Here is a 24,585-nt window from a genome sequence, read left to right as displayed (position 1 = left end):
AATGAAAAAAGGAAATCTCAACATAAAAATATAAACTACATTTTTTAAAAATACAAGTGAAAATTAAAGAACTGGTAAATACATCAAACAGCAGAATGGAGATAGCAGAAGAAAGACTTATTGAATCTGAAGACAGAGCAACTTATAGATGTTAAAGAACAGAATCCTCAGGGATTTGTGGGACACTACAAAAAGTTAAACATAAATGTAAATGGAGTCCCAAAAGGAGAGACAAAAATGGGCATAAAAATTCTTGAAGAACTAACAGCTGAAAATTCCCTAAATTTGGTGAAGGTATATAAATTTATAGATTCAGGAAGCTCAGTGATCCCCAAGCAAGATACACAGAAGTCATGCACAGATACATTATAATTAAATTGCTGAAAACCAAAGATAATGATAAAATCTTGAAAGCACCAGAGAGAGATTATGCATTACATATAAATTTACACTGATCTGACCCTGAGAAAACCATAATTCAAAAAGGGTCATGTACCAAAATGTTCATTGCAGCTCTATTTACAATAGCCAGGACATGGAAGCAACCTAAGTGTCCACAACAGATGAATGGATAAAGAAGATGTGGCACATATATACAATGGAATATTACTCAGCCATAAAAAGAAACGAAATTGAGTTATTTATAATGAGGTGGATGGACCTAGAGTCTGTCATACAGAGTGAAGTAAGTCAGAAAGAGAAAAACAAATATCATATGCTAACACATATATATGGAATCTAAAAAAAAAGGTCATGAAGAACCTAGGGGCAAGATTGGAATAAAGACGCAGACCTACTAGAGAATGGACTTGAGGATATGGGAAGGGGTAAGGGTAAGCTGGGACAAAGTGAGAGAGTGGCATGGACATATATACACTACTAAACGTAAAATAGATAGCTAGTGGGAAGCAGCCTCATAGCACAGGGAGATCAGCTTGATGCTTTGTGACCACCTAGAGGGGTGGGATAGGGAGGGTGGGAGGGAGGGAGACGCAAGACATACGGGGATATATGTATATGTATAACTGATTCACTTTGTTATAAAGCAGAAACTAACACACCATTGTAAAGCAATTATACTCCAATAAAGATGTTAAAAAAAAAATTTACACTGATCTGAATGGCTGCTGACTTCCTATAAGAAACAATGAAGGACAGAAGACAGCGGACTGACATCTTTAAAGTGCTGAAAAACTGTCTATCAGAATTTTGTATCCAGAAAAAATATTTATATATATGTACATATGTACAGATGTGTGTGTGTGTGTGTGTGTGTGTATATATATATATAATTATTTAAGAATAAAGGTGAAATAAAGACATTTTCATCTAATAAAAAATTAAGAGAACTCACTGCTAGCATACCAGAGCTACAGTGAATGCTAAAAGTTTTTCAGTCAACAGATGGAAATTAAAATCTATAAGTAGGGGGACTTCCCTGGTGGCACAGTGGTTAAGAATCCGCCTGCCAATGGAGGGGACACAGGGTTTGAGCCCTGGTCCAGGAAGATCCTACATGCCGCGGAGCAACTAAGCCCGTACACCACAACTACTGAGTCTGTGCACTAGAGCCTGCATGCCACAACTACTGAAGCCCACGCACCTAGAGCCCGTGCTCCGCAACAAGAGAAGCCACTGCAATGAGAATTTCTGTGCATCGCAACAATGAGTAGACTCCGCTTATGGCAACTAGAGAAAGCCCACGTGCAGCAATGCAGACCCAATGCAGCCAAAAAAAAAGAAAAAAAAAAAAGCTATAAGTAGGGATGAAGAGCACTGGAATTTATATCCATATAAATGCAAAGATTTATGTCTTTATTATAAACATGACTGAAGCACAAATGGTAACACTGTCTACTGTCTTGTGAGGTTAATGATGTATGTAGATGTAAAATATGACAATCACAGCATAAATGTTGAGGGTATGTATGGTTGCAAGGTTTCTACATTTAACGCAAGTGGCATAACAGAGCAACCCTAAATTTGTAATGCAGAGATATAGCTAAAAAAAAATCTGTGGATGAATTAAAGTAGAATTCTAAAAAGTGTTCAAGTAATACAAAGAAAGATAGGAAAGAGGAACAGAGGAAATAGTAAAGTGCTAGACCTAAATCTAATCATATTAATAATTACATTAGATGTTAACAGACCAATAGACTCCAATTAAAAGAGACTGTATAATGGTTTTTAAAAAAAACAACACAAGATCCAATTATATTCTACCTACAAGATATATGCTTTAAATATAAATTCATAGACAAGTTGAAAGTAAACAGATGGAAAAGTTATAAGATGCAAACTAAGTGTAAGAATGCTAGGGTGGCTATATTAATGTCAGATAAAGCAGACCTCAAGACAAAGAGCATTACCAGATATGTAGAGGAATATTGCATATAAAAGAATCCATTCATCAGGAATATACAATAATCATAAGTCTGTATGTACCTAATAACAGAACTTAAAAACACAAAAAGCAGAAATTGACAGAACTAAAGGAAGAGACAATTCCACAATCACAGTCAGAGATTTTAATACCAATCTTTCAATACCTGATAGAACTAGACCAAAAAAAAAAAAAAAAATCAATAAAGACATAGAGGATCTAAGTAATGCTATCAACTACCTTGACCAAATTAATGTTTATAGAACCCGTCCTTCAACTTCTGCATAATGCATGTTCTTTTTTAAGTGCATATGGAGTGCTTAACAAGATAGACCATATGTTGGGCCAGAAAAGGAATTTAAATAAATTCTGAAATAATGAACTTATGTATAGAATGTTCTATGACAAAAAGGGAATTAAATTAGAAATCAGTATGAGTAAGATATCTAGAAACCCACAAATACTTGAAACAACAATAGATCTCTATACATTCGCTAAAGAATAAACTACCAGGTAAATTAAAAATATTTTCAACAATGGTAATAAAAACATAACATCAACATTTGTAGAATGTGGCTAAAGCAGTGTTTGGCAAGAGTTTAAATTTTATGATTTTCAATGCTTATTTTAGAAAAGAAAAACTAAAGTTAATGACTTAATGATTATCCAATATCAGAAGCTAGTAAAAGAGGAACAAAGTAAACCCAAAGTAATCAACACAAAGGAAATAATAAAAGGTAGAAACCAATGAACAGAAAACAAATAGACTATAAAATAGATAAGTAATAAGAATCTCCAGTGTAAAAAAAAATAAGTAAAATTCAAAAAAAATAAAATACAATTCAAGGGTTAAAAAAAAAGAAAACAAATAGAGGAAATTAGCATTAACACCATCTGGTTCATTAAAAGGATTAATAAAATTGAGAATCTTCTAGTTAACCTAACGAAGAAAAATTCCATTTACATGATGTTCTAAAATAGGCAAGACTAATCTACGGTGGAAAAACATCAAGACAGTGTTTTGGGAGCAGGCTTCGACTAGGAGCAAGGATTGGCTGGCAAAGGCCATAAAGGAACTCTGTGGTGTAATGGTTCTGTATCTTGATAGGGGTTTGGGTTATACTCAGGTGAACGAAACATCTGACAAAGTTAGGAATGTACACTTAAGATACGTGTATTTCACTATTGTAAATTTTATCTCCAAAGGTAAAACAACAACAACAACAAACTAAACAAATAATGAAATCTAGTTAATGATATTGGCAATGAAGTATTAAGGGGGAAGTGTACTGATAGCTACAATTTACTCTGAAATTAATAAAGGTGGAGCAAGGAATAGAATGAAGAATGGAAAGATGGACAGGTATCTTATAAAGCAAGTACAATAAAATGTTAATGGGGAGTATGCACGTGTTCAATGCAAATTCTCTTCAGTTTTTCTGTATGTCTGAAATTCTCATAATACCACTGGGCCACCACATTAAGGTTAAAAATACAAGAACCATATAATGTGGGTAAGAAACTTGTGCTAGAAAAAGATGCTAGGAAGAGCTGCTAAAAACGAACACAGGGTACAGTTATGATTTTTATGGCAGCCAAGGCAAAGGTGAATGGACATTATTGGTCAGCCTATTGAGCATCTCAGGTAAACTTTAAAAAGTTAAAGTTAATGTAATTACTGAGAACAGTAGTGGGAACAATAGTAAAAGAATGTAAAGACTGTACACCTCAGCTACTGCTGTCATTAACTTGCAAGGTGAATGTTAATTCTGCTGTATCAACTGAGCACATACAACCCCTTAATAAGGTTACTTAATTTCTCAGCTTGGCAAAGTCAGAAATGTGGACAGTATGTCAAGGAAATGCTGAACTGAATTTAGCCTAAGTGAGTAACACTACTCCAATTAAAAATTTTCTGAATTAAATTTACCTTTTCATAGATTTGGGATAATGGAAATGTTACTTATAAGAGTTTCCTTTATAGTTGTCCATGGTAAAACCTTACATTCTTTTAGCTCTATGGCTTTTAGTTTCAGCTGGTTCAGATGAACATGATTATCTTGCTCTCTTCTGAAAAATATCAACAGCAACTTAGGGTATGTTAACAGAAACAATCTAAAAAGTACACTTTACCTGTTTTATGAACTGTGTAGCATTAAAAAGTTCACTGCAGCCATATAAGATGTGCTTGCCTTGTTTCCCCTGTAAAAAATCAGATACAGAACTCAGATACAAGTAACAAGTAATATTTTCAATATTCCCAAGAAGAGGGGTTAAACCTAGTAAGACTTTTTGTTATTCTTAAAAGTTTTAATTTTTTGGGGGGGGGAGTATTGGATTTTAGTGTACACATGTCTATCCTAAAATTGCATGGAATAAAGGAGTGAAATGGGCATAGTTTTTTTTTTTCCTCAAAATATAGGTGGTAGGTACACTTCTAGTGCCATTTACACTGAAAATAGAAGGAATGTGATTATGACACATTTCATGGGAGCCACAATTATTTATAAAATCTTAGGCCAACATTCTTCCAATGTAAGATCTGTAACTACTTGAAGAAAACATTCTTCAAGTTTTGTTACACTGAAAGTAGGATATGGTGTGAGTAGCATGGACTGTCATTTCAGACTCATTTGTGATAATACAGTATTTATGTCTTAATATACCCTATTCCATTCTGTAACTCTATGAATTTCATTCTGAATTTTGACAGAATGTTGGAACCCAATTACAAGCAGTCAAAACTTTGTGACTGGAGAATTTTGGTAAGTTCTTAATGCTGAAATTCTTACATGTATTGTGAACTTGAAGGCAAATTTGTAAGATTTCTTTTGTAAAGTAAAAAGTTTATTCCATAACAAAGCAAATATGATTAATTAATCAGGAACAAAAAGAATTACAGTTTTGTAATACAAGATAAGGACATTTCTCTGTGATGTATGAGCCGAATAACATCGCTGGCTTAATAAATGTTCTAGCTGACCTTCTCTGAGAACAAGTAAAACGAAAGTCACACCTCACTCTCCTTTTCTTCAAAATGAGATGGTACGTGCAGCCATTAAATAGGGTCATATAATTGGGATTCTCAAGGCTATACTCACAAAAGGGTAGAGGTCACAGTACATAGGGAAACATGAGAGGGGTCCAAAACTTCTAGGCACAGCTCCCAGGACCCCATCTCAGTAATATGACACATTTCATTTTCAGTTGTGAACCACCAAGATACAGTGGAGATACCCTGGTCTCAGTGGAGCCCCAGTCTTGTCCAAGGAAGGGTCTTTTATACCTCTCTGATCACATAGCCAGAATCAGGCTCCGTGACTAGGCTTAACAGCAGAAACAAGAAAACATGACAGAAACCAGGTGCAAATCAATCTTTACATTTTCTGTTAAAGAATGTTGACGAGCTAGTGCAAGTTGCCCCCTAGTCTATCTTGGACCCTAGCACAGGCCTATTTTAAACACTAGTTAATACATTTCATTCAGGGTTGGCCAAACGTTAGCACAGGGTATATTAACTAGCTGAGATTAATCTTGTGCTTATATAAGTACATTCCCTCTCCACTCTTGACAAGCTTTCTTAATTCTAATTATTTGTCATCATTTTTCATCTTTTATAGCATTTATAGAATACAAAAACAAAGATAAACACAAAAATTCTAATCTTTTGTATCATCCAGTAAGGTAGGTATAGCTTTAATTTTTAACACTGCAGTTTAGTAATATTTCAGTGTAAATTTATTCTTAATTATGCACAAATTTGATATTTCTTCCTTCCATTAAAAATTGAACTAATGTACTAATACCTTGATTCAATGTAACAATTAATTATTAACTAAATCTAGTTAATTTTCTAGCCAATCACCTTCCATCAAAAGAACAACTTGTGGTGGCTTTAAGTAAAATTCCCAATACATTTGGTCATTGATATCAGTATTATCAAATGTCTTGTTAAAAATCAATCCAATTAATTTTTATCAAATACATCAGTGTTATACCAAATAGCAGTTACATTGTAAGTTAGACTAACATCATTACTAAATAAATCACCTAGAACCATTATAGTATTTTCTTTGCCTTCCCAACAAAAATGGCACTTGCCCGTTGTTTTGTGAACTGGTATAAATCAAGTGCCATGTTAGATAAATTCTCAATTACAAGTCTCTTGTAGGCATAAGCCATAAGTTTTGTTTCATAGTACAAGGTTGCACTAACATGGGTTTCCAATGTCATGAGGGAGGCTGTCATAGACCTACTAGCTCAGTTTCCCCTGAATGGGGCTGAATGATAGGAAGAAGATGAAGATGAAGATTACTCAGAACAAAGGAAACAGTAAGACCAAACGGGATTAAAAAACAGAGAATTCTCAGGATAATTAAACTACATGTCTTAGCAGCTACTAAACATTAATGGCTCTATTAAAAACCCATAGGTAACAGCAAACTTAATGGTGAAAGATTGGATGCTTTATCCCTAAGACCAGGAAGAAGATAAAGAGGTCTGCTCTGGACTCTTCTATTAAATATTGTACTGGAGGTTCTAGCCAGGGTGGCTAGGCAAGAAAAACATTCCAGATAGGTTAAGGAAGAAGTTAAACTAATTCTATTCAGAGTTAACATGATCTTGTATATAGAAAATCCTAAAAATCCAAAAAAAAAAACAACTCTCAGAACTAATAAATGAGTTCAATAGGGTTGCTGGACACAAGATCAATATATAACAATCAGATTTCTATACTGTTGCAAAAATGAAATGCAAACAATTCCATCCATAATAGCATAAAAAATACATAGGAGTAAACCTCAAAGAAATACAAAGCTTAAACTCTGAAAATAACAACAAACTGCAAAGGAACCAAAAAATGTTGAAAGAAAAAGATGTAAATAAACGGAAAAACAGTCCATGTCATGGATTAGAAGACTTAATAGTGTTAAGTTTTGGGGAGTATTTTCATCTTATCTATAGGTTCAATGCAATCCCTATTAATCAGAATCCAACTGCCATTAACAGCTGATCCTCAAATTCATACGGAATTGCAAGGAACCCAGAAAATCCAAAACAATCTTGAAAAAGGATAAAGTAGGAGGACTCACATATCCTGATTTCAAAACTTACTACAGTGTAGTACCGGCTCAAGGATAGACCTATGGATCAATGGGATAGAGTTGAGAGTCCAGGAATAAACCCATACATGTATGGTCAACTGATTTTCAACAAGCCTGCCAAGACTGTTACCAAAACGCAAGTCCATGTGCCTGACGCACAGTGAGGCCAAACAATACCAAGACGTAGAAGTTTGGAACAGAGAAAGGTTTATTGCAGGGCCATGCAAGGAGATGGGTGGCTCATGCCTTAAAACCCCCAAACTCCCCGAAAGCTTTCAGCAAAGACCTTTTTATAGGAGAAGTGAGGGAGGGCTTGGTTAGTTGTTGCAAACTTCTTGGTGTCAGATCCTTTGTTCTTGAGGTCAGGTCATGGTCAGGTAACAATGTTCCTGTAAATCTCCACCAAACAAATGTTATTCTCTGTTCTGACAAGAAAGGGCAAGGTCCCAAGGCACAACAACTTTCACCTTCCAAGGTCCAGGTCCTGGCTAAGAGGAGGCAGATCTCAGTTGGTGGCTCCCTCAGGGCCAGGTCCCCAGACCCTGCCCAGCTGTCATCACTGAGGGAGCCAGGCACCCAGGACCCAACTGGCCCTCAGGCTCCTCAGGCCGCCCAAATGGCGGGGGCCAGGTCCCGCAGACTGTGTCCCATGCAGACTGCCGCCGCCATCAGGTCATGGAGGTAGGGATGGAGGAGAGGTTCACTGCCGCCTCAAGGCCTGTGCCTGGCCAGTGGGTGGCCTTGGCGAGGGCTCTAGAGCTCTGCAGGACACAGCCCCCAGCCTGTTCCCTGGGGCCCTCTAGCTCATCTGCTGGCCTGAGGCTGGGTGAGCTGGAGGGCCCCAGGGAGGAGGCCAGGATCTGCCTCTTACCTCGCTCCACCTGATGACCACCACTCTGCCGACCAATGACTGAGTGGGACCTCCTAACCCCGGCTCTAGTTAGTGGTCTCTCAGTAACCGTTGCCTGGTAATGGGTTGCCCAGTAATGGCACCCAGCAAAGGCTGCGTGCTAAGGGCTGCACACTGCCTCCCTCTATTACAAGACCACTCAGTGGGGAAAAATAGTCTTTTCAATAAATGGTGCTAGGACAACCTGGATAGCCATATGTAAAAGAATGAAGCTGGACTTTATTCTATACACAAAAATTAACTCAAAATGGATCAAAGACCTAAATGTAAGAGCAAAAACTATAAAACCTATAGAAGAAAACACAGGAGTAAATTTTCATGACCTTGGCTTTGGCAAAGAATTCCTAGATATGACACCAAAAGCACACACAACAAAAGAAAAAATAAAGGTTTGTACTTTAAAGGACACCAGGTAGAAGGTGAAAAGATCAAAGAATGGGAGAAAATATTTGCAATCATATATCAAGATAAGGGACTTGTATCTAGATTATATAAAGAACTCTTACAAGTCAGTAGTAAAAAGGCAAAATAACCCAATTAAAAAATGGGCAAAGGATCTCAACAGACATTTCTCCAAAGAAGATATACAAATGGCCAATAAGCACATGCAAAGATGCTTGACATCATTTAAGTCATCATGGAAATGCAATCAAAACCACAATGAGATACCATTTCACACCCACTAGTAAGGCCGAAATCAAAAAGTCAGGTAAGTCCTGGCAATGATGTGGAGAAATCAGAACCCTCATACACTGCTGGTGGGAATGTAAAATGGTGCATTTTACATTGTTTTTGGAAACAATCTGGTAGTTCCTCACATGGTTAAACACAGTTATTATGACCCAGCAATTCCAAATACATGTTTACATAGAATTACACTGGCCCATTACCTATGGTTCCAGGTGGACAGCAATAGGTTTTACCCAGAATAGACACTTATTTTGGATTTGGACTGATACACCTGGTGACTAAAGCAAATACCTTTAACACCTTTAACATCACAGCAGAAACTGTTTCAATTTGGACTTCCTTTATATACATCACTTGACAAAGGAACCCATTTTGCTGCAGGTGCAGTTCAAAAGCATGCTAAGAAGCATACACAATAGACCGACATCATATACCTTACCAAACACAAAGTAGTGGACTGACTGAAAACTGAAACTGACATTTGAAACATCTACTTTCTAAATTAGGCACATCTCTTTCTAATAAGAGACAGAAAGAGTGGCTTGCATGACAGAATGTGTGTTAAAACATAACAGGCATTTAATTAAAGGGGGAATCAACAGCAAAGAGATTGTTGAGATACCGTAGGAAAAACAGGGGAGGGAGGAAGTGGGGTAGTAACACAGAAACCACTAAAAATTTTTCCTGCAATTCTAAAAATGTTTCTTTTTCTCTGCCTGATCCTGTAGTACAGGGACATGAATCACATTTACAAGGTCTGAAGAAAGGATTAACTGCAAGCAAGACATCAAGACAATACCTCTAAATCTGTCTGAGGAATGATGGTATGGGATGTTTCTTCTTTTCATCTGTGTAAACTGGGATTAATAGTTTCTGCATCTGTACTAACCAGTGGATAACACAGTCCTATAAACTCGCACTTATCCTACTTGCCTCCTATGACTGGGAATGAAGAAAGGGGAAAGTACTGGCCAATCTCATACTGTTGCCAGCTCTATGCATCAAGCGTCTTGCTGAATCTGATCATCTTCTAAACCAAGGGCCAAATTCTGGGTAAGAATTAATGACACATGGACGATGGAGAAGTCTTGATTCTCAGGAATGTAGCCAATAAGTAAATAATACCAAAAAAAGAAAAGAAAAAGCTAATATCATCTTGGTACCTTGCAAGAGGCTGAGAGCAAGAGAATAATACTCTTACCTATATTTATAGATGCCCATAACACCTGCAGAAATAGCCTCCTTTATTTGAAGCTGAAGGTCCAAGATGGGTTCTGGGAGGTTTATGAAGGATTTAATCTGGGCTTATTCACGTGCTATGTTTTGATGATGCCAATAACATCTAGCGGATAAACACCTAGAATAATTCTAATGCTTCCTTTTGTTTTACGTATTCTCATTTTATAGGTTTTATATATTCCAGAGGACCCCTTTCGGGAGGCAAAATTAGGATATTGTTGCTGCTCAAATGCGTACAAAAGAAACTGTTCAACAAGAGAGCCAACGACCATTGTGTAAATATGAACCTGAGTGATGATCTGTTAAGAAAGGTGCCTGGATACAGGGACATAAAATACCTGTTACATGCCTGATGAGTCATAGTATCATGTGCCCTACTACCTATACACCATGTTTTTGTGGGTGGAGGGTAATAATCAATGTAAAAAAAATATTTTGTAACCTGAAACCAAGTAAAGAATAACTTGGTGGGCTTACATATCTACCACTGATAACCCTGATGTTGTTCTGATGGAGGTGATTGATCAGAGAAAGAACTAGACTTAGTTAATAAACAATTAATTGTTACATCGATTCAACTTATTAATACATTCACAAAATTAAAATTTCTGTGGTGGAGAGAGGTAAGAGTTGTGAGGCCTATACATGATTAAAAACAAGTTTGCACTGGAATATCTGGTAAACTGCAATGTTTCTTTAAAGTTATACCTGCGTTTCAGTCACTACACTATACAAATGGTTAGTATTTTGGTTTTTTATCCTTCCTGTTTTTCTGTCCTATAATGTAAAAAAAAAAAAAAAGCAGAAAGAATGCTGACAAATGTAATTTTGAAAGCTTAACCAAGGATGGGGTATAAGTACAGGATTAATTTCAGCTGGTCTGTTGTAACCCTGTGTTTATCCTTGGGAACACACCTGGAACCAATCATGTTGTTGACCCTTGGCCAAACTTGAATGAAATAGATTAATATAGTCCTGCCCAAGGTTCACAGACAGACCAAGGGACAACTTGCACTGGCTTGTCAGCACTGTTTAAAAATAAAAATTGTACAGATTGATGGTTTACACCTAGTTTCTGTTATGTTCCCTTGGTTTTTGCCTTTGAGCCTAGTCATGCAGCCTGATGCTGGCTATGTGAACAGAGAGGGGTATAAAAGACCTCTCCTAGTATAAGACGGATGCTCCCCTGAGACCAAGGTATAGATCTTAGTGGTGGTTCACATTCTGAAGCATGTTACGTGCAACTGAGCTAGGATCCTTGGAGGTACCTGGTGGTTTTGAAGCTCTGGGACATCTGCCTATGTATTTTTTTCTCCTGCTGTACCAAAACCTCTACCTTTATTGAAGTCTTATGTAATACAGGACATAAGGAATAATCATTATTCAATATTAAGTGAATAAATGAAGATTACAAAATGTCATTGCAACAGTCACTAGTTCTGTTGCCTCTACATTTTAAATGGTGTTTTTGCTCTTCAAGTTACACTTTTCCCTTCATATTCTTTTGCTTAGTTGTCTGTCACTCCCTGCTGCTGTCAGTTTTGAATAGCACACCACTTCTAATGTGCTACCTCTAAAGCACCTGTTTGCTGAAAAAGCAGACATTCCAAGTTTGTTCGAAGTATGTTGTTGACTTAGGTCAATAAGATGAGAGAAAAGTGCTTATTATTCAGGTAAATGGGGCTCAGTAAATCATCTCACCAAGGGAGACCTTTTTGGAACAGGGGCTTATTTGAGGTATCTAAACATTTAAAGTCAAAATAAGAGAGCTGCAAAGTACATTACATCAATAAGATACATTATTTTCCAAATCAAGTAAAATTTTAGGCCAGAAATGAATGTGACAGGGAAACAATGAACATATGGGCATTTTTCCCTATCTGCTGGATTTTTAAACTACCTCTAGAAAAGGGCTTATGTAAGAATCAGGGGAGCCACCAGACAATGTTAGTATGTGAAAGACATGGAACAACTGTGAAACCTCAAATGATAAAAGAATATAAAGGTCAAATGTACCTTTATGTAGTCAACAAGATTTTGATATTCAATGTAGTTGCCTCCTCCCACCACAAAAACAATTGCCTAAAAATGCAAACAGAAAAAAAATAGGTAAGTTAAAAGAAATAGTTAAAACAGTATTTTAACTCTCAAACATGGGGTTTAGTCTGGAGCCCATTCCACAACTTAGGATGTGATCCCTTGCTAGCTAGTATTTTTTTACCTAAGTGCCTGATGCTACTTCAATTATAAAGAAATTTATTTCTTAAAAAAGTCTATAAATTTATAAATTTCTAATTTCTATTGAGTAGTGAAATGAAGTAGAGATTTTTCAGAAACAATTCTGAGGAAAATAAACTTCATCCTTCAATTAAACAATACAAAATAATCCAAAGGGCTTTTTCCAAAAGTCATTTTTTAATTTGTCATTTATAAAGAATCTTAGGTACATAGAATTGGATTTATCAAGACTGCCATACAGTAACCATCATAAAGCTATGTTTAGGACAAAGATATTCTTCAATACTGCTTGGTTACCTTTCATCCTTCCATTTCAGGGACAGAGGATTTTTATATGAACTTACCTCTTGGAATGGATTTTTGTTCCTTGGAACTGAGCTGTAAGAACAACAACAAAAAACACACACAACAATTTCACCCAAAGCTTTACTTAAGGATAAAATAGGCATGGGAAACACACACACGCACGCACGCACTATTAGCTATGTATTTACAATTCTCCTTCCTTCACCTTCTTTGAGCCAGGTAGTGAAGTGGGATTCAGAGGAACAGCTAGATGAAGTACATATCTCAGTGTCTAAAAGGGAATGGGACAACTTGTTGACTTAAAAATAAAATTCTAGGAGAAGACTGAGAGGGAAAAGGAAAGACTGAGCAACAGTTCCCACGAGGAGTGGAAATCTGGGTATAAGGTGAATTAATAAAATATATACTTTAGTAGTAAATTATGTAAAATTTTTACCATACTCAACAGATTAGTTTGTGGGTATCTACATTTGTGAAAAAACTGTGCAAACACATGTATGTGAAGGATAACAATTTAGGAAGGAAAGAGGGGATGGAAGAAGGGATGTGTATTTTGCTATAGCTTTTTTATATTTATATATTAATTACACATTTATATATTTGTAATATATTTCAAAAATACTTTCTTGGTGTCAAAGAGATCTTTTAATAAACACAATTTTCAAAGCTTTTGTGAGTCAAATATATATTTGAGTGCTAAAATAGGCTTTACAAAGATAACTTAGGTTTTCCTCACAAGCCATTTTTGAAAATCTCAACCAAGGGGAGAGAGCTATTATAACCTCTCAATTATTCAGAGGCTGATTCCACAGTTCCATCTTTTCCTCATTTCTGTGGCCTGTGTCAACATTCCATAGAAGGAGCCAGTAGCTGCCTTGACAGAAACGCCTCACAAACTTCCTTCTAGTGCTTTAAGTTCCTCTAAGGGTAGACATGAGATGAGAAGTGAGACTTAAATAGCACAGCATTACTAGTTATTAAAAACCAAGATCTAATTGTGATGAGACAGCTCAAGAGAAGGCTGAGTCTATTAAAAAATGAAACTGTGTTTCACTGTCTTATCAATGCTAATATTCCTCCTCATTATCATGCATAAACTATAGGGAAGATTAAAAGAATTTCTCAGAAGTTTCTAAAAAGCAAAATATATCTACTGATGCAAATACAAGGAAGGAAAAATTGTAAGCTTGAGAACATCAAGAGTTGCAAATCCACCATTTTAAAGTGTACAATCAGTGGTTTTTAGAATATTTGCAGAGTTGTACAACCATCACCGCTGTCTCATTTCAGAACATTTTAATCACTCGCCAAAGAAGCCCCATACCCATTAGTTGTCACTCCTCATTCTCTCCCTTCTATAATTTATTCTTTGTCAAATTCTTTCTTGCCAGCTGCAGTTGCTACCAGCAGCTTCTTTTGTAACTTTGGTAGTGTTTCTGATAAGTTCAGAAAAAAGAATAATCTTTTAGGTTACCAAAACAATCTAATAATCAACTTTCTAGTGACTAGATTATCTGTTCTGACTACCTACAAAGATGTGAAAGCTTGGGATAGAGAAAAGACAAAGTTCTAAAGATCCCAAACATAGGGTATAGGCAATAAAGAAGCTTCACCCAAGTTTTAGTGCTAAAGACCATCCCTCCAGGAAGGTTTTTCCCTCCTAATTCTGCCTATTCTTTTTCTGTATCTTGTAGGCTATTTTTCATACCACCATGGATTAAATCTTAAAAAATAATATCCAGAATAAAGTTAACAAATACCATACAATGTTTGTCATAAAGTATATAAATTATTTGCAGAATGTTTCATTGCTATAAAAAAGTATTCACAGCAATGATTCCCAGGGGCTTAGATTTTATGGACCAGTTAAATAAAAAGCCAACAACTGGTATCCAACATAAAGCTCCCATCTTTTCATTTCATCCAATAAGAATATTCATTTAAAAACACACAGATTATCCAAATTCTCTTCACCCACACACAGTTTGTAATACCCTCATCATTTCATTAAAAACAACAAACATCTAAATGTATTTTTTTGCATGTATACACTTGGAAGGAAAAGCATCAAAGTGTTAAGTATAATTACCAGTGATTACCTCTGGGTAAAGAGATTATACATACTGTTTACTTACCAGTTTTCTATATAGTTTGAATTTTTAATAATAAGCAGTTACTGATTTACAACAAAAAATCAGTAAAGTTATTTCCATTCTTGGTGAGGGTGGGGAAAACTACAACAAATTACACAAGACAAGAGCTGCTTACCTGTCATTGCCCCGCAGCATTTTGGGATCAAAATATCTATAGTCATCAGTTTCCTATTAAAAAAAAAAGAGAACTTTACCATGACTATGGAATTTTTCTTTAGAAAGTTCAAGTTTGGCTTATTTTAAGAATACCTGATGAATCTACTAATGAATCTATTAATTTGGTAGAGTGGGTAACCACCATCAACATTTACCGAGCACTTACTGTGTGTTAAACATTGTTCTAAGTAAAATTACATAATCCCGTATCACCTATGAGGTAGTTATTATTATCCCTATTTTTCAGATGGGCAAGTTGGAGTACAGAGAAGTTATTTTAACTTTCCTAAAGTCACATGACAAGTAAGTGTGGGAACTCCAGGATTTGAACCCAGGTAGTCTAGTTTCAATGCCCCAGCTCTTAACCACTATGCATATTGCTTCTCAAAAATATACCTGTTTTGACATAGACAACAAATTTATGGTTACCAAGGTGGGGAAGGGGTGGAGGGATAAATTAGGAGTTTAGGATTAACATAAGAATATTACTATATATAAAATAGATAACCAACAAGGACCTACTGTATAGCACAGGGAACTATATTCAATATTCTGTAATAATCTGTAAGGGAAAAGAATCTGAAAAAGAATATATATATATAACTGAATCACTTTGCTGTATACCTGAAACTAACACAACACTGTAAAATCAACTATACTTCAAAAAAGAGTAACTAAGAAAAATAAATATACCTGTTTTATTACCTAATGTACTTAAATATTTTTGCTTTTAGAATTTATTATATTATTATTATATGTCTATGATTTTACTGAATGTCCAGAATACCTAATACAGGTTCACAGTCTCTCATAATTGAAACCTCTGCAGTTAGATGTATTTTGGAATTCTGAATTTAAAAAATTGCAGATAGATAATATCATGCATAAACTATATATAATATAATATTCCTCGTGGGCAGCACCCCATCATCTAACACGTTAATATTTCTGGAGCTAAATAGATGAACATTAACAAAAAGTAGGATAAATCAAAAGTACGAAGAACCTCAACTTGAGTTAAGGTTAGGTTTTGCCACCAAATGAGTTATATAAAATCTCTTAGTTTTCAGAACTCTTTGGACTTCAGAAGTTGTGGATAAGGGGTTGCTGACCTCCATACTACATTGGAAACTAGCTTCTTGATATTAAAGGAGCTGGAAAGTACTGCTTTACTGTTTATAATGTAGTCACTTCCTAATCTCTGCCTCCTTTGCCCTCCATGGTACAATCAGCCAAAGGAACTCATTCTTTTCTGAAATGTTTTCTGGTTCTTTTCTGGATGAACCTACCCAAACGTGATCAATGACAAACCATGCATTGTTGCCACTACCTAGTCCTGCATTCAATGGTGGACGATGCTAATCAATCACAGAACTCTCCCTGAACCCAAAGGCAGTGCCATAATCCTTCAACACTTTGCTCCAGGAAACCACTACCAGCCAGATGTACAAGGGAAGATGAAACTTACCTCATATCTTGCCTAATCCCTTTCTTTCATTATATCCAATCAAGACAAATCAAAGAACACTTAATAAACGTTAGTGATAAGAATTCATCTAGAATTAGGTTATAGCATTTTAAAGCCTTTGAGATATGATATACTCAAGATGATTAGTCAGGTTTAACTTAGTACACTTCGTTAATCTCTTCAAAGCCTCCAAATCAATTTGTCAATATGGGAACAAGACAGGGATAAGAGAGGGAGCAGGTATCTGTCTCATCTAGCAGATGGAGGAAAAAATGCTTTCAAAGCTGAAAAATTTTACTTTTTCTAATTAATTTAAAAAATCTGTCTGTAGTAATGTGCCTTCAGTTATAAAGTCAAAGTCAATAGAACTGATAAATGAACTTACAGAACTTGGAGAAACATCTGAATAAGACCCATAATTTAGCCATCTGTATGTCTATGACAGAAATGTGGAAGGTGTGTATATGTTGGAATGAGTAGTAGGCAGGAATTCAGAAGTAGTGGGTTTTTGGTTCCAATTCTGTTATTAAAAATAGTGTGCCTTGGGAAAAGTCACTTAATATCTCTTCGTTTCCTCTCCTTCACAGTTAAGATTCTACAGTTTCATTAAACTCTAAAGTTCTATGATTCTATGAAGGGCATGGCTCTTGCCCTAATCAATATAGCACAGTGGTGGAAAATGTGGCCTGTCCAGCTCTGCCATTTATTAGCTGTGTGTCCTTGGGCAAGTTAATTGTGCCACAGTTTCTTCATCTATAAAAATGAGAATAATTTAAAAAAATAGTATTTTTCTTAGAAGGTTCGAATGAGGATTAAATGAGCTATATGAAAAATGTTTTGACTGGTTCCTGGCTAAAGAAATACACAATAAATGTTAGCTATTATCATTATTATTGTCCTTATCCATCATCTCGACTTCTAGATTAGGGACAGCAACAAAATATCCTGAACTTGCCTAACCCCTTGTGGACATGGTGTCTAAAATTTTGCATTTGTTTATATTTTTAATCTTTATTATCATTTGGAACAATATCTTCCAGAAATTTACTGCCTATTATGAAGTAGTAGTCTATAAGACAATTAATCATAAATCATACTTCTCTCAGGCTTTTCAAGAATCATTCCTGGGCTTCCCTGGTGGCGCAGTGGTTGAGAATCTGCCTGACAATGCAAGGGACATGGGTTCGAGCCCTGGTCTGGGAAGATCCCACATGCCACGGAGCAACTGGGCCCGTGAGCCACAACTACTGAGCCTGCACGTCTGGAGCCTGTGCTCCGCAACAAGAGAGGCCGCGACAGTGAGAGGCCCACGCACCGCGATGAAGAGTGGCCCCCGCTTGCCGCAACTAGAGAAAGCCCTCGCACAGAAACAAAGACCCAACACACCCAAAAATAAATTTTAAAAAAATCCCATAAAATTAAAATGACCAGGGAAAAAATTAAAAAAAAAAAAAAAGAAGCATTCCTTCCTCATATATTCTAGGATGTAGTAATAAATCTATTTTTACTACATTGTATACCACTTTCTCTATATTGATTCCCAGATAGAAGAATCCAATCCTTTTTAGCTTATCATTATACACAATTCTCTCATTCCTTTCATAACTGTAATTGCCCCTTTTTGGGCTTTTTTATAACACTATATCTTTGTTTTCACATGGACAGATTTTAAAATTTGTTTTTGCTAATTTCCTTTAATGTTATAATAATGTTTTAACAATTACAAAATAATGACATATTTAACTGAAGATTCTATTCTCACTCTTTCTCTCAGCCTGGTATCCTAAGTCTTGATGTCAAGTCTATAGTGATCCAGATCAACCCAAAGGAGGGTTTTGATCATGCGGCTTTTCTCTATTCCAGATAACCACTCTCTTTCTAGTTGCCACAGTAACAGGATGGGCTCTTTTATGAAACAGATTGTGTTGATTTTTACATTCCTTTCTTGAATTATAAACAGATAGCTTGAAAACCCATTCTTTAAGTAAATGCTCATATTTATTTACCCATTTATCTCTTCATCAAACAATTTATCTCTCTCAATTTACTTTTCAGCCCAAAGAACTTAGTGCCATCTGAATACATGCACTTAAAATTTTTACTATGCACTCCTCTCCTAATTTAATTTCATAAAATTAAACTGATCTGGTACTCTTTATAGTACACCAACTGATGCTCACTAGTTCTTTTTTATTTATAGAAACTTGCTCCTTAGGACATATATAGGATATAATCTACATTTACTTCGGATGAAAGCTGGCCAGAGTGATGTAGCAGCCGAGAAACCAATTCCCATTATCTGTGATAATGGCTAAAAAAGGCTGTTTGAGAACATGGACTCTTTCCTTTCCATCATGTAGTCTTCTGTGATTAAGCCCACAACAAACTCTGAGTTTATCACTTTTTGTATATAGTCTGGTATGTTCAAGAATTTATAAGTACAGTGTTATATGCTACTCACAGGGTTTGACTTCATCTCCATGAGATTGTCTAAAATACGAGTAACAGGTAGATTCTGTGGAAGAGATCAGTGAGTATTTTGTTAAATATTAGAAGAAATAACAAACCAAAATTCTTCTCTAGTAGCAAAACAACCTAATCATTCTATAGTTCAGTATGCTTACCTTTCAATTAAACACATTCTAAGATTAAGTATTCTGTGAATGGTGTCATAGTTGTAAATACCCTTGGCATTACTCAAGGTTTCATAGAAAAAACGTAATTTTTAAAAATGTGTAGGTGTATCCAGGTTTTAGTACAAATACATATTTGGGCTTTTTACTTTGTTGGATGTCTGCTTTTTAACACCAGTAATTGTAAGCTTTTGTTTTAATTGAGTAAGAATCCCCATCCCCTTTTTTTCATTTCCTTTCTGCAGGTTTGTTTATTTAAAAAATAGTACTTTAAGTTTGCAGAAATATATGAGATTAAATGACCTAACAGAGTTTTTTCATTTCTAATGTATATTCTTCTAGCCAAAAATATACCTGTGTTCTTTGAAAAAATGGGGAAATGGATGCACACACTTTATTGACCGCTTTAATTTTGCCTGGGATAAATTCCAAATTTTCAATGACATACTACATTATCTTCTTACAAAACACATTCCACTTTGAACATAAAATGTATAACACTGGTGTTGACAGAATATTGCCCCTTGACATGCTTACATGCATGGGGATATGAAATACTATTGCTATGTTTCAATCTGACCATTTTAACCATTATTTTGAACGTAACAACACATTGGGTACAGAAAATTTACTAAGTGACTATTATGCCTATTCAAAGTACCTTCCTACTGGGATGGTATTCTGCCCACTTTGAACTGATATTTCCTTTGTGAACTGTACAGAATATTCTGGAAAGAATAGTTTTGTATCTTAGAGATTTCATACAACAGAGGCAACATTAAATCTCATTATTCAAATAACTGTAGATAACACATTACTATTTTACAAGTTTTATTTTCTTTAGGTCATAAAACATTTTATTGTTACTAAAATGGACCATCACTAAGGAAAATGCTGCTTTGCCCAGACAGAAAATAAGCATTTCTTTTTCCTTTTTCTTTCTCTAGATCGGCAAGTAAAAATCTTTCAAGATAATCTTAGGCAAGTAAAATTAAAGCTATTTCATTATTCTCTGATATTTTTGTTGGCCAGGAACTTCTTAATATAAACACAAGCACCAAATGTTCAAGATAACTGAATGTACTTCCTGAATTCTATTTAGAATTTGAAAAAGAGAGCTCAAAATTTTACCTTTTAAGTTTTGTTTCAAATAAACTTGAGTTTGTTCACTTAAGAATGTAAGTCTAAACCATAACTTTCTCTAAAGAATAACTGGGTCCAGATTTAAATCTATAAAAATGCTTTATTCAAAAGAGAAAACTACAGTTACAAATTTGTTCTAAGTAACACCAACAAAAGATGAAGTACTTTGCAACATAACAGGAACAATAAAAAGAATTCTGGAGCAAGGCAACATTATAAATTATAACATTTTACTAAAATTAATTTTATATCCATTTCTCTATTTACTTTTAATTATCCGTTTAGCTCTCTGAATTGTACTACGGTATTAGACATGTGCAATGGAGAAAAGTTCAGAAAAGATTTTATATAATTGATAAAGCCATATGAGTCATATTACTTTCATTGTATTTGTGAAAATAACTGGAAATTTGAATATTTCATTTAGTATAAAAATAAGATTTTTCTAAAAGGTACAGTTAAATTTTACTTTGCATTTCATATCTCTGCTGTATCTGAAGATAAGCCTGCCAGTGAATAGGTCATTAAATAACACAAGAAAAATTTCTTTCTAGCAGTACAGTTCAAAAGTTTAAGAGCCCAGAGACAATTCTTTATGTTTTTGTTTGGTCTTTACAACCAGATAACACCAAAAGAGTCATCTACTACTGCCACACCACACAATAATTCACACACTGTCACACATTAAGGAAAACTTGCAGTGTAGAAAATGATAAAGGAAATACACAATGTCTTTAAAGGCCTAAGAAAGAGTACTTCAGGAAACAACTTCTGAGAGCTCTGTCATCAACTAATGCTCTATCTGGTCTACATGAAGACTTAATCATTTTAAAATGAATTTTATATTGATAATAATTTATATACAAGATAACTAAGTTCTACTAATTGAAAAAACTGAACCGTGGCAGCTAACAGAGAGAAAACAGCAGAACAAAACCATACAATTTTCTTCACTCAACAAATGGTCTGTTCACTCATCTTTAAAGACACAAAAAAATTGTGTACCTCAATAACAGAGGTACAAATAAAATTTAATCAAATGAAAGCCCATTATTTTAAAAATTCCCAAGCATATTTTTCATTGTTTTTAGAAACTGTTTCAGAAATAAAATGAAAAATGTTATTGTCTAGGTTACTAACTAAAGTTTTATTAGTAGAAAGCCTCTATATATATTTAGATTTGAGAGACAGAGTCCCATACATGTGAATAGCCTAAATTAAGGATCACTATTTCCAAGATGTTCAAATTTCAAATATATGAACTAGAAACATTACTGGGAGAAAAAAAATACAGTGAGAAATTAATTTCTAAAAATCCTTAATAGTTTTATGACCATAGTCACATTTTAAGATTTTAGTCACTGGAAAAGTTTAAATAAAAACAATGTTAATTTTGTCTCTGATGGCATAATTGCTTAAAAACAAAATAAAAATAAAATATGCAAAGAAATTAAAAAACAGACAATCTAAAAAACGTAATACAGTCCTATATCTAAAACAGTTAAAAACATTTTTCCCCTCTAATTCTCCTAGGATTAGCCACTTGTTGCCCTGTATTGCCATCTGGTCTATGGTGACTACTTCCAACTCCCCCCTCCCTCGTCACCACCCCCCCCAGCCGGTAGCCTTGGATTTGGGATGATACTCTGACAATGAACTAGGCAGTGAAGTTGGGACAAGAGTTGCTGCTGTCTTGATTATCAAAGTCCTGAAGAATGAAAAGCAGTATGTGTACCTTCTTGAAGAGAATACTTATCTGGAAGACTGTAGTAGCCAAGTAAAGAATAAGATGGAGTATGCGGATATTGGAAAGTTGTCAGTGAAGTAGATAGGAGGAAGGGGAATAAGATGGATCATCTATTTCCAAAATTTTAAAATTATAAATCAGAAGGGATCTACAGAGTGAATCTAATATCCACATCTTACAGATGAGGAAAGAATAAAATATATAAAGTGGTATTTTTTCCAAAACCATAGCATATTAATGGCAATAAAATCAAGAAACAGGATTACCTAGACCCAACAAAACACATCCAACTTCCATCATTCAGGTTCAACAATTATCAGCTCATGGCAAATTCTTATTTTATCTATACTCTCACTCCCCACTCCCTAGGCTGTTTTAAAACTAGTCCCCGATATCAAATCATTTTATCAATAACTATTTCAGTATATATATCTCCACAATATAAGAACTCCTAAAAGAAAAAAACACCCTATAACACTACTATTGCACCTAAAATAATCAGCAAATATTTCTTAATACAGCTCAATATCTAGTCAGTATCAAAATTTTCCTGCTCCATAAATTTATTTCTTACAGTTTCATTGTTCAAATTATAATGTTAATAAGGGCTATACATTGCAATTAGGTGATATATCTTTTAAGTCTTTTTTAATCTACTGAATTCCACTGCTTGCAATTTATTTGTTGTTAATTCATTTTTAAAAGAGGGATTATTTAAGTAAACAAGCCAAAGAAAGTGAAATAGAAGACTTTTTAATTATGCAACTTAGCACTACATTATTCATCATCACGTTCTTGTACAATTATCCTCACATAAATATATTTCAAATCTGCGAATATCATTCAAATGGTTTTATGTGATAGCTAATACTTGTGATATATAAAACTTATGCTGCCCAAGAAACAAAAAAGTATAAAAGGCTCTTATAAGTGACCTAGAAAACTGGACATGACAAGACATCCTATTCTATCTAATTTTTTTATAGCTTAAAATGTTTATTCTGATAAAAAATTGGAACAAATACTTAGAGACTTAAGAGGCATAAATTAAACAGAATTTTACAAGTGTGAAACAAAGAATTCATCTCTTCCAGTCTCTTCTCTGACATTTTTCTCAGTTCCCAACCTGCCCTATATCTACCTGTAGCAGTTCCTCTAAATTTTAGAACGTTAGGACAGTGTAACTTTAAAAATGGCTTTCTACGAGTTTAAATATTTCTAGAACAAGAGACTTTTTAAAAGTATTAAATTTACAAAGATTACACACATACACATACACACAGGTCAAAGTCTGGGAGGGATATAGAGAAACAGGTGCTGTAAATCACTGCAAATTGGTACAACTTTTCTGGACAGCAATTTGGTAACAGTTACTAAGAACAATTAGAAATGTTCACTCTTTTGATTCCATAATTCAAGTCTAGTAATTTATCATATGGAAGTAATCAGAGGTGAATACTTTCACCTAGAAAAACTAACATTTAAAACCTAGTTATATATCCTTGAGTATCTTCTATTTTTTTCTTTTTTTAAACAAAAACAAAAAGATCATATTGAATTTACTGTTTTATAATGACTTTTATTTTTACTTCACAATATATAACGAATCACTATCCCCAATCAATAACCAGTGTCCCCCAAATCAATAAATATTTCCTAAAAAGTCTTATTAACATCTATTTAAAAAACCGGCCTGGCTCTCTTAGCAGTGGTGACAGAAATGTGATGTAGAAAGAGGTAACCACCAGTCATTTCAAATTTTACTTCTCTAAGTGAGAAACTGCCTATATCAAAGCAGTATGTTATTTGCAATGTTAAGAAAAGCAAAAGGATTTGAGGTCACAGAGGATAATCTGTTTTTATATTTTATAAACTTAACTTTAAATAAAACACACTGTTGTGTTAGCACAATAAAATATTTAAGTCGATCACTTTAGACCCTTCTTACAGGCATCATTTGGGGATGTATATCATGTGACTCTAAGGTAATAAGTTCAAAAAGTAAATTTGATCATTTAAAAGATTAAAAGGACTTCCCTGGTGGCGCAGTGGTTAAGAATCCGCCTGCTAATGCAGGGGACACGGGTTCGATCCCTGGTCTGGGAAGATCCCACATGCCATGGAGCAACTAAGCCCGTGTGCCACAACTACTGGGCCTGTGCTCTAGGGCCCGTGTGCCACAACTACTGGGCCCACGTGCCACAACTACTGAAGCCCGTGCGCCTAGAGCCTGTGCTCCGCAACAAGAGAAGCCACCACAATGAGAAGCCCGCACACTGCAAGGAAGAGTAGCCCCCACTCACTCCAACTAGAGAAAGTCCACGTGCAGCAAGGAAGACCCAATGCAGCCAAAAATAAGTAAATATTTTAAAAAAAGATTAAAGCCTGTAATTTCTCAATGCTATCAGTTATTT

At 35.0% G+C, this 24,585-nt stretch overlaps 1 protein-coding gene across 1 annotated transcript in view; it reads right to left on the bottom strand.

Annotated features, from left to right (window-relative positions):
- The window catches only part of SCFD1 (sec1 family domain containing 1), a 142,228-nt gene that overhangs the window by 1,679 nt on the left and 115,964 nt on the right, over positions 1 to 24,585 (bottom strand). Inside the window, exons 20-24 of the mRNA XM_059914032.1 lie at positions 19,110 to 19,163; positions 15,140 to 15,192; positions 12,910 to 12,943; positions 12,344 to 12,409; positions 4,517 to 4,585 (exon numbers count right to left, since the gene is read on the bottom strand). Of these exons, the coding sequence (XP_059770015.1) occupies positions 4,517 to 4,585; positions 12,344 to 12,409; positions 12,910 to 12,943; positions 15,140 to 15,192; positions 19,110 to 19,163 (276 nt within the window). The remainder of the gene's footprint in view (positions 1 to 4,516; positions 4,586 to 12,343; positions 12,410 to 12,909; positions 12,944 to 15,139; positions 15,193 to 19,109; positions 19,164 to 24,585) is intronic.

The sequence above is a fragment of the Balaenoptera ricei genome, chromosome 2 (assembly GCF_028023285.1).
Source record: "Balaenoptera ricei isolate mBalRic1 chromosome 2, mBalRic1.hap2, whole genome shotgun sequence".
Classification (NCBI taxonomy): domain Eukaryota; kingdom Metazoa; phylum Chordata; class Mammalia; order Artiodactyla; family Balaenopteridae; genus Balaenoptera; species Balaenoptera ricei.
Note: the sequence above shows the minus strand (reverse complement) of the source record. Positions and strands in the feature narration are given on the sequence as shown.